An 11,481-nucleotide genomic window follows, 5' to 3' on the forward strand; every position below is an offset into this window, starting at 1 on the left:
CATCAATGCCTTTCTTAAAATCAATACACAGAAGTATACATTTTTTGAAACCTGCAAATTCATGTTAGCAGGCAATATTAACTAGGGAAATTGTGTCACTTCTCTTGCGTTCAGTGCAAGCAGAGCCCGGGTATATGCAGTAGTTTGGGCCGCCTGCCTCGTTGCGAACTGTGTGAAGACCATTTCTTCCTAACAAAGACCATAATTAATTTGACCGAATTTTACATAATTATGACATAACATTGCACAACCTTCAATGTAACAGCAATATTTAGACCTAGGGATGCCACCCATTCGATAAAATACAGAACGGTTCTGTATTTCACTGAAAGAATAAACGTTTTGTTTTCGAAATGATAGTTTCCAGATTTGACCATATTAAGGACCAAAGGCTCGTATTTCTGTGTGTTTATTATATTTTAACTAAGTCTATGATTTGATATTTGATAGAGCAGTCTGACTGAGCGGTGGCAGCAGCCTCGTAAGCATTAATTCAAACAGCACTTTCCTGCGTTTGCCAGCAGCTTTTCGCAATGCTTGAAGCACAGTGCTGTTTATGACTTCAAGCCTATCAACTCCCGAGATTAGGCTGGCAATACTAAAGTGCCCGTAAAAACATCCAATAGTCAAAAGGTATATGAAATACAAAATGGTATAGAGCAAAATAGTCCTATAATTCCTATAATAACTTCAACCTAAAACTTCTTAACTGGAAATATTGAAGACTCATGTTAAAAGGAACCACCAGCTTTCATATGTTCTCATGTTCTGAGCAAGGAACTTAAACATTAGCTTTTTTACATGGCACATTTTGCACTTTTACGTTCTTCTCCAACACTATTTTTGCATTATTGAAACCAAATTGAACATGTTTCATTATTTATTTCAGACTAATATTTATGTATTATATTAAGATAACATAAAAGTGTTAATTCAATATTGTTGTAATTGTCATTATTACAAATATATAAAAATCGTCCGATTAATCGGTACCGGCTTTTTTGGTCCTCCAATAATCGCTATCGAAAAATCATAAATCGGTCGACCTCTATTGTACAATATTTGCCCTTATTTCTTTCAAAATTCTTAATGCTCTGTCAAGTTGGTTGTTGATCACTGCTAGACAGCCATGTAAGTCTTGCAATAGACTTTAAGCGGATTTAGGTCAAAATTGTAACTACGCAACCAATGTAAACTCAGAAAAAAAGGAACGGCCCTTTTTCAGGACCCTGTCTTTCAAAGATAATTCGTAAAAATCCAAATAACTTCACAGACCTTCATTGTAAAGGGTTTAAACACTGTTTCCCATGATTGTTCAATGAACCATAAACAATTAATGAACATGCACCTGTGGAAGGGTCGTTAAGACACTAACAGCTTACAGACGGTAGGCAATTAAGGTCACAGTTATGAAAACTTAGAACACTAAAGAGGCCTTTCTACTGACTCTGAAAAACATCAAAAGAAAGATGCCCAGGGTCCCTGCTCATCTGCATGAACATGCCTTAGGCATGCTGCAAGGAGGCACGAGGACCGCAGATGTGGCCAGGGCGATAAATTGCAATGTCCGTACTGTGAGAAGCCCAAGACAGCGCTACAGGGAGACAGGACGGACAGCTGATCGTCCTCGCAGTGGCAGACCACATGTAACACCTGCACAGGATCGGTACAGCCGAACACCTGCGGGACAGGTACAGGATGGCAACAACAACTGCCCAAGTTACACCAGGAATGCACAATCCCTCCATCAGTGCTCAGACAGTCCAGCCTCTCTCATCCTATTGCAGACAGAGGTCTTGTAGGCCTGCTGTAAGGCAGGTCCTCACCAGACATCACAGGCAACAACGTCACCTATGTGCACAAACCCACCGTCGCTGGACCAGATAGGACTGGCAAAAAGTGCTCTTCACCAATGAGTCGCGGTTGTCTCACCAGGGGTGATGATCGGATTTGTTTTTATCGTCAAAGGAAAGAGTGTTACACCGAGGCCTGTACTCTGGAGCGGGATCAATTTGGAGGTGGAGGGTCTGTGATGGTCTTGGGCGGTGTGTCACAGCATCATCGGACTGAGCTTGTTGTCACTGCAGGCAATCTCAAAGCTGTGCGTTACAGGGAAGACATCATCCTCCCTCATGTGGTACCCTTCCTGCAGGCTCATCCTGACATGACCCTCCAGCATGACAATGCCACCAGCCATACTGCTCGTTCTGTGCGTGATTTCCTGCAAGACAGGAATGTCAGTGTTCTGCCATGGCCAGCGAAGAGCCCGGATCTCAATCCCATTGAGCACGTCTGGGACCTATTGGATCAGAGGGTGAGGGCTAGGGCCATTCCCCCAGAAATGTCGGTCAACTTGCAGGTGCCTTGGTGGAAGAGTGGGGTAACATCTCACAGCAAGAACTGACAAATCTGGTGCAGTCCATGAGGAGGAGATGCACTGCAGTACTTAATGCAGCTGGTGGCCACACCAGATACTGACTGTTACTTTTCACCCCCCCCCCCTTTGTTCAGGGACACATCATTCCATTTCAGTTAGTCACATGTTTATGGAACTTGTTCAGTTTATGTCCCAGTTGTTGAATCTTATGTTCATACAAATATTAAGACATGTTCAAGTTTGCTGAAAATAAATGCAGTTGACAGTGAGGACATTTTTTTTGCTGAGTTTATATTTGGCCTGTGAATTTGTCTCCCAGTGCCTGTTGGAAAGTAGATTGAACCAAGTTTTCCTCTAGGATTTTACCTGTGCTTAGCTTTATTTTGTTTATTTTATCCTAAAAAACAAAAGTCCCTAGCCCTTGCAGATGACAAGATTACCAGTGACATGACGAAGTCATCACCATGCTTGAAAATATGAAGAGTGGTACTCAGTAATGTGTTGTGTTGGATTTACCCCAAACATAACACTTTGTACTCAGGACAAAAAATGTAATTTCTTGGCCACATTTTTTGCAGTATTACTTTTGTGCAAACAAGATGCAGGTTTTGGAATATTTGTATTCTGTACAGGCTTCCTTTTCACTCTATTTGTATTCTGTACAGGCTTCCTTTTCACTCTGTCATTTAGGTTAGTATTGTGAAGTAACTACAATGTTGTTGATTCATACTCAGTTCTCCTATCACAGCCATTAAAGTTGAACTGTTTTAAAAATCACCATTGCCCTCATGGTGAAATCCCTTAACGGTTTCCTTCCTTTCCGGGCAAATGAGTTATGAAGGGCGCCTATATGTTTGTAGTGACTGGGTGTATTGACACACCCTCCGAAGTGGAATTAATAAGCGCACCATGCTGAAAGGGATATTCAGTGTCGTGTTTAAAAATAAGAAAATCTACCAATAGGTTCCCTTCTTCACGAACAATTGGAAAACCTCCCTGGTATTTCTACATCAATCTGTGCTTGAAATTCACTGCTTGACAGAGGGACCTTACAGATGATTGTGTATGTATGGGGTACAGATATGTGGTAGTCATTCAAAAATCATGTTAAACACTAGTATTGGACACAGAGTGAGTCCATGCAACTTATCTGACTTGTTAAGCACGTTTTTACACTTAACTTATTTAGGCTTGCCATAACAAAAGGGTTAAATACTTATTGACAAGACATTTCAGCTTTTCATTGATTTGTAAAAATGTCTATAAAGATAATTCCACTTTGACATTATGGGGTATTCTGTGTACATCACTGACACAAACACTCAATTTAATCTATTTTAAATACAGGCCGTAACAACCAAATATTGAAAAGATCATGGGGTGTGAATACTTTCTGTAGGCACTGTAAATGACTGACTGCTAAAACTCACTTCAGCCATTACCATGAACAAACATTCAAAAGGACTGAACTTTACACACCCAGTCTCCTTATGGGGGTACAAGCTCAACAAGTTACAGCCTACGTCTAGCGTTTGGACAATCACACACACAGCTGCATTGTCCCCAATAACCTACGCCAGCCCAAGCTGAACCAGATATGTGACCGACCACCTTGATTCGGTCTTATGAAGCAAAATTTAAATTTGTGTTTTTTACATTTGATAAAATCAGACGCGCAGAGCTACAAAATGGGAAAGAATTCTGCTTTGAAAGTTGATCAACTTGTAACCTCACTTTTGAGAAAATGGCCTTTGAATATTTTGGTAGCTACTGGAGAGCTCTTCGTCTACACCATTTCAGCATTGTTCACACCCTCTTAAGCTTTAGCCCCACCCATCTCTTTTAGGGTTGATCTGAGAGTTCTGTCCTAACAACAACAGTCAAGCACCCAAGCTAACATGCTAATGTTGGCTAGCTTGCTAACTACTTCCAGACAAATGAGAGAACAGCTCAGACCATTTTACTCACCCTAGCAGAGCTGGTTAAGCTGTTTTTATGTTATCCAGAATGTTGGTGACTGCAACTGTGCTGCTGGCAACAATTTACGCTTTTTTTGCCAACGTTTACTGACAGACATTGGCCATATTCAACGGGTGTTGAGCTTTTGGGAATTCGTCAGTTATTCTGTGCTCTGGCACAGACGAGTGCTCTGAAATCAGAGTAGATAGCTGGTAAATTCGCTCTGGCTATCAACAGTTGTCGCAGTGACATTCTATTGAAATGGATACTTCCATAGTGGAGTCTTTTGTGAAGATGTGTTGCTAGCTAGCTAAACAATTAACCATAATCCCAACTCATGACGTTACTACCCTGCAGGTAGCTAACTAACCAGGTTTAACGTTAGCTAGCTAACATTAGGCTATAACTAGCAAAGAAAATGGCTCCGAGATACAAATCATAAGATCATACACGTAACGTTAGCTAGCTAGACAGACAGCTAACGTTAGCTAGCTAGCTAACAGTACCGTTTAACTTGAAATGAAAATGATTACCTACACATACTGACCAGCTCAAATAGACAGAAGCAAGCAATATGGAAGACCAATCCGAACTCATCTCTCAGCATGTCCAGCCCAAAAATTATCTAAACCAATCATGGCTAGCGGGAAGATTGCAGCCTTTTTCTGTGGCTAAACCAACTAGGCTCGTAATTTAACAATTTTATTCATATTTATAGATGGCATACAGGTCTGTTATTAAGGCACATTAAATTTCACATGTTCCAGAAGGCATTTCTGCCAAAAAACACATTTTGATATAATAAAAGTGTCTCTTTATATAATAAGTAGTGACCCGGGATGGACACCTAGTTTCCTGAAATTAGTCACAAATGGCTGACAACATTCAATGTTACTGCCAACTTACCCAACGCCTGCATTTAAGGACCACGCTCTCCTAGCAAGCAACCCAGGGAATTCTGGGTAGCACTTTCTCACCTCTGGACTGTAGGGTTGATGGAGTCTGTCTGGATGGTGATAAGTAACTCTGAATAGCCCAACACTAAAGGTGTGGCGGAGGAAACAACATGTACATCCTGTCAAAGAAGACACTTCCACTCACTGGCACTCTGGTGAATCCAAACTGAAGTAAATGGGCTGCATTATTTATGCTCTGCAGTGTGGGCTGGGCTCTCAGGCCTGCTGGCTTCTACAAGCCCAGAGCTGGGTGTCCGAGAGACTTCACCATTCCATCACACAGAATGACAAGACAATTATAGCACAAAACTATTCATTGACATTTGTAGTCAATTCCTGTAATGGTACACAAGTCACCAACTTGCATGAATTGATGGGAATCAAGTAATGTTGGTGAGCATGGGGAAAATATTAGAACGAGAACATGCTAAATGTAGTAGCAGAGTCTTAAAGCCTATGCAAAAAGCATGGAAATCAAATCACCATTTGATTTGTTACTTATTTTCCAAGTAGCCCAATGCGATGGAAATCTCATATGCTTCCGTTAACTCTAACACTACACAGGGGTGACACAAATCAGGATATTGACATTATTTGGGAAGATAATTTCCTGCTATTCACTGAAGCATGAGCGGAAAAAAATCCTAAACTACAAGCAAGAGGCAAACAAACAGTGTTAGTGATACAAGCATTGGAGTGGTTAAAGCTTACTACAAACTGTCTCTACTAGTCAGAGCTAATAATGCAACACTATGACAGATGCTAACAGGCTGACCACATCGCTCGCGTCGCGTGCGCTGCAAAATAAAATTTAGAAATCTATGTTATTCAGTTATTGCACCCACACTGCTCACAAGCGTCTGCGTTGCCAAGGGCTAAGATAGAAATCAGATCTATTTCTGACGCTGATCGCGCTGCAAGTCCTGCCGCTCCCATCTCATTGGTTTATAGAAGCAGGTACCGACGTGCCACCTACTCATTGGTTATACCCACGTGGGTGACTGAAAGACAAATGAGGTCAGTGGCGGTAATGCACCTAATTTATGAAAGTTGCCAATCGCAATATAAAAAGTCAAGAGAAGAAAAAGCCTGGAAGGAAGAGAGATGACTAGAAACGATTCGGTTGACCGTTTTGTGTGTGGATTAATTGGCGGAGTAGAGGACCTTGTGCATTTCAGGTAGAATAACAACTCAAATGAATATAATTGGTTCAGAGTTTGTTTTGATATTTTAACCTGCGTGCCGTGATCGCGTTTGGTGTGAGGGGACAAAATAAATGTATGCACAATGGTGCACGCGCGCAGCCGGTTTGGGTTTCGTGTAAGGGTTGCATGTTCGTAACTAAACTAAAACAAACAGCAAGAAGACACCCTTAAATTTTTATTTTTAAAAACACTTGGAAGCTCGACGAAAAAAGCACTCCCTTTCTGTGCATTCACCTGACAATGACGCTGATGATTTTGTGTTAGACCAAAGGACCCTGAGGTCTTGAGTGGTCTCAAAAGGCAAAACCTTTACAATGATGTGTTGACCCTGAAGCAGTCAGTGCACAGTGGAGTTCTTCCCAGTGAGAACCCTCCAGAAGTCCAGCACAGTGGCATCTTTGAACCAGACAGACATCATTAAAAACACAGTGCATCTTATGGATGCAAGCCAAGAGAAACCTCTCTCTAAAACAAGTTGTCTTAAAGAGATGAGGAAGATACAACGTACAAGCAAGATAAACACTGAGCAATGGTAAAACCTAGACCAATGTAATCTAAAAAGCATCTTCCCCTGCTCAATATGTTAAGTCTAGTTAACAAACATCACACCTTTCCATTTCGCAATGTCCTTAGAAACTGAGGCAAAAGCTGTTAGTCTCCTTAGATAGGGCTCAACATCTGTATCCTCCGCTCTTCGGTGGGCTTGTTGCCATGGGATAAAAGAGTGATCTGCAGTGTGGCTGGTAAGGCTAGTCTGTAAGAGACGATGAGCTCAGTATAACTAGCTAGATGTGTATGCTAATAGCCTAAAATGTACATACCGTTATTATGATTCATTCAGCTATACCATGGTGTTAAGTCAATTTTGTGATCTTACACTAACACACCATGCAGGGGCCCACTGTTAACCATCTGCTAGTAGATCCAAAATCATTGTTGTTATCCCTTACTGGCTTCCATCTACCTGGCATCATATTTGATTATGTACTTGGTCACAGAGGTGTCACGCCCATAGGGGGCAAGTGCCCCTGAGATTAGTCCTGTTTAAAAAAAAAAGAATATCTGTAACACTACAAGCCACCTAGCAATTTTATGAAGTTGGCTTTCCCTAGCCCAGATAGGTTGGAAGGTTGAGAACCTCAACTAGATACCAAGAAGCAATTTCAAGCTATCAATCAAGTTAAAGTAGCTAGCTTGTCTAACTATCTTAGCTGGCATGCCTTTCTGGCAAAGTTAGTAGAGTTTAGAAAAACAAGCAATAATATAATAAAAAGAATACTGAATAAGGATGGGTTCATAAATTCACTCTGGAGTGCCATTGTGTGCTCAGAGTGCACTCTGGGCATTCGTAAATTTGGAGTGTTGTTGGATTGTCAGAGCGCACACTGGACGCACACGCTCTCAGAGCGCACACTGGACGATCTGGCCAAGAAGTAGGGTTGGTGTGAGTGTTCTGATCTCACAACGACAGTCAAGCACCCAAGCTAAATAGCTAAAGTTGCTAGCTTGCTAGCTATTTCCAGAAACAAATGAGAGAACACCTCACTGACCATTTTCTTACCCTAGCAGAGCAGAGCAGGTTAGGCTGTTTCGTTATCTGGAGCGTTGGTGACTAACTGTGCTGCTGGCAACAATTTAATAGTAAAACAATTTAAGAACACACCCTAAGGCTCACATTCCTTTCAATATTTTACCCAATTTTAGCAGACACACAGAAGCATATTTAGTTTGTTTAAAAAATAAAAACACCTGTCAAGAGGATACAGACCGCTCAAGAGGAATGCTTAGAGTTGCAGGAAAATATACCTTTTTGACATAGAATTAAGCATTATGATTGAGTTTATTTTATTTTTACAGTTACAGTGCACATTAATCAATGTTTCAGTAAAAAGTGCCGGTAAATTTCAACCGCAGTCCCTGGGCAGGTTATTAAAAACAATTACAATACAGACAATCAATGAGCAGTGAGCACACGCAGCGCAACATAGGACAAACAAGACATAGCATGCAGACAGAGAAACAAAGCACAAAAAGCAACAAGACAAAATCCATAAAAGCAACAAAGTGTTTCCACACATCATGGATTATGGCTGTAGAATGCTGTAAAAACAATTTCAGGTGTTGGAGAATTTTGCTTTTTTATTTTTTCAAACTTTCGGCGGGGGCCTAGCCCCCCTTCAGACTCACACCCCCCCAACCAACCAACCCAACCATCCTCACACTTTGTGCCCCCTCAGATTTTGGGGATGCATGACGCCCCTGCTTGGTCGTGGAAATATTGCATACATTTACGAGACTTGTGTGATATTTCAATGCCAATTACCAAATCGCCGATTTGTGCGTTGATTTGAAATTAGTTAGAACCATTTGTTGACGACGTATACTTAAAGGTTGAGTAGTACAGTACAATATGCGCCTAGACAATGTCACCTGTGCTAACCGAGCTATAGTTCGAGCCAAGTCAGGACAGAAGAAAACGCGGGCAGGCGCCAATTCATAATACGATAGACATAAAATGGGCCGAATTACCTCTCTCTATCTCCACAACCACGTAGTCCACAAGTCCAGTCCGACTATGTTCACCGACAATGACAAGCAGAGAATACTTGTCGTTGCTGAAGCCAGGATGCAAAGTTCGGTTCACATTTTCCATTGCTTCCACCTCTTCAGTTTGTTGTGTCGCCATGTTGAAAAGTTTGGCAAATAATGCCATAGAGACGCCCCTACTTTATGTATAGGGCGGAAACTCTGTAGATTGACACTTTCCACACCAATCGGATCACTGTGGTCAGGGATAAAGGTACAGTAACTACAGTAAATAAACTCATATTCAAGTATATTCTCTAGACAAATCGAAAATAGTCTCACATAGTTTGCCAAAAAGCTCATATTAAGGCCTATTACGATTATTATGGTAACCTAATTATTATAAGATAATACGCTGTTATATGATATTATAATTGATATTATTATTCATTATTATTGACAACCTGGACCAAGATTTTATACTTCGCTTTGAGATCATCTGTTGCAATATTCATATTCATAATCAGTTGTTACTCAGGTGGTTTCCTTTTCTCCAATGAAAATCTGTTGCTTCTCGAAATGTCTGTTGCGACCTCTGGAGTCAGTTACTTCTCATGTCTCCAATTTCAATGCAGAGATGTGACATATCATTGTTGCGTTACTCCCTACAAAAACATCCGTTAAAGCAGGAAGTCTTCAAAAAACGTATGTTTATTCCATTCTTACACATTTACATATCTAAAACAGCAAGATTTGAGAATACACAATTTGTCCTCATACAACATTGAGTCATCCCGATGGTAGCTGTCGTCCTCGATTCCCTAAAAGCATTTGAGGATGGAGAAGTTGCAAGATGTTCCCCGTGGACACTCGCACAACTTCCCAATTCTTGCACCTTTGCGAACTGCACATTGCTGACCCGCATCAGCATCACACTGTCAACACAGAGAACATACAGCCTACATTTATTTTTGCTGTAGGTAGGCCGACTGGAGCCTACTTTAAAATAACAGACACAGAATAATGGTCACGCAAAATATAAAAATGTCCATGTTCAGGCATGTCTTACCAAGTTTCTACAAAACAATTCTATTTCAATTAAGTCAATCCTAAAACTATTCCTTACCATGGGAACCCAACCCAACTTCTTCTCATAGGCCGGCATCTGCTTACTCTGTAGTTTTTCAAGAACCTCTTGTAAAGCTTCAAACTATAGAGTAGAAGAAACATGTTTAGTTTGACATGTTCATATCTATTCTCTGTCTGCAATGGTAGACTATAAACATATCACCAATCTAAGTTTCACCATTATGAGGTGTGTATTAGCGTCCATTTGAGTAATCAATGTGCGTATGCTGTGTGAATTGATATACCTCAAAACCATCCGTCCAAGTTATTGAGCAATTTACCTTTTAGAACCCTATTGGTAGGCCTATATAAAACCCATAAAAAATCATTGCGAATAACGAGTGTTTTTATCTCACCAATTCTTGTTCTTCTTGTGTCTTGATGGAGTCTTCAGGGGAGCGTGTTTCCAGAAAGTCGTGGGAGTTGGCCAGCACCACCAACACCGAGCAGGTAGCGCTGAGGAGGAGGAGCAGGCTGCCGACCATGGTGCTGAAACGCGCGGAACCTGATTGGAAGTTGATAGCAAAGCAGGCGAATCAGTAGGTCGAGGCTAGTATTCTGGCTGGCAGACAACCTGGACCAAGGTTTTATACGTTGCTTTGACATCATCTGCTGCAATATTCATAACACTGAAATTATCGAATTATTTGACATGTAACATTTCCGGGCAAATGTGTTCAAATAGCCTGTACACGTTCTTATACTTTTGCTATTTTTAAAGGGGAACATAACGAACTAAACTCTGGCAAAATAGCATTTCCAAAAAAGTATTCCCTCCAGGGAATGAAGAAATAGTTTGAGTTGAAGCCCAAAAATAAGGATTAAGGAGGCTTCAATGTTCTTTATTAAGAACACATAAGCTGTGAAAATCACAACAGCACATTTTGAGTTGTTGGCTATATTAGCAGCTATTATGAATCCTAGACCAAATCCATAGAAATCTCACAGCTTTACTGCTAAGGACCCTTTACAAAAAACTGCCTGTATCTTAACTTCAGTATTCAAATTCCCAATAAAGATTCTAAATCACTGCTATTTTGAGGGTCCTACGTCTCATCTGATCTTTTGACCATCTACGTCTGCTTCCCATCTCCTCTTGTGCGCATAACCTCATCCTTGACCCAAGGATTGTTCCAATTGACCCAGTGTCATACCCAGAACACTGCGTCATCCACAGAGATAATAGACAATACAAAAATATACATTTTATGGTGACTGGTGAGGGCTTGTGTGATTTCAGATTCAAATAATTTTAACCACATTTCTAGGCTGCACATATATATACTTGATGCAACTGAAAAACTGCATGCTAAACCTTTGTGTGTTATAA

The 11,481-nt window shown here is 40.8% G+C and overlaps 2 protein-coding genes across 2 annotated transcripts in view; both read right to left on the bottom strand.

The window, feature by feature from the left end:
* Positions 1-9,234, bottom strand: part of LOC106573927 (microtubule-associated protein 1B) — a 57,554-nt gene extending 48,320 nt beyond the window's left edge. The window contains exon 1 of the mRNA XM_014149389.2: positions 9,027-9,234. Within this exon, the coding sequence (XP_014004864.1) occupies positions 9,027-9,210 (184 nt within the window). The 5' untranslated portion in view covers positions 9,211-9,234. The remainder of the gene's footprint in view (positions 1-9,026) is intronic.
* A 479-nt stretch (positions 9,235-9,713) lies between these two features.
* On the bottom strand, positions 9,714-11,109 carry cart1 (cocaine- and amphetamine-regulated transcript 1). Its single transcript, XM_014149393.2, has 3 exons — positions 10,508-11,109; positions 10,150-10,233; positions 9,714-9,958 (listed from the first exon to the last, which is right to left on the bottom strand). The coding sequence occupies exons 1-3, from the start codon at positions 10,634-10,636 to the stop codon at positions 9,845-9,847; spliced, it is 327 nt and encodes a 108-aa protein (XP_014004868.1). The 5' UTR covers positions 10,637-11,109; the 3' UTR covers positions 9,714-9,844.
* Between the last annotated feature and the right edge of the window lie 372 nt (positions 11,110-11,481).

This window comes from Salmo salar, chromosome ssa16, assembly GCF_905237065.1.
Source record: "Salmo salar chromosome ssa16, Ssal_v3.1, whole genome shotgun sequence".
NCBI classification, from domain to species: Eukaryota; Metazoa; Chordata; class Actinopteri; order Salmoniformes; family Salmonidae; genus Salmo; species Salmo salar.

Excerpts from the sequence above, each read along its gene's own strand:
- cart1 (XM_014149393.2), bottom strand. The coding sequence starts at position 10,636 with ATGGTCGGCAGCCTGCTCCTCCTCCTCAGCGCTACCTGCTCGGTGTTG. Across the intron at positions 10,234-10,507 it reads CACAAGAAGAACAAGAATTG|TTTGAAGCTTTACAAGAGGT; the intron begins GTGAGATAAAAA and ends TCTACTCTATAG. Across the intron at positions 9,959-10,149 it reads AGTTGGGTTGGGTTCCCATG|TGTGATGCTGATGCGGGTCA; the intron begins GTAAGGAATAGT and ends CTGTGTTGACAG.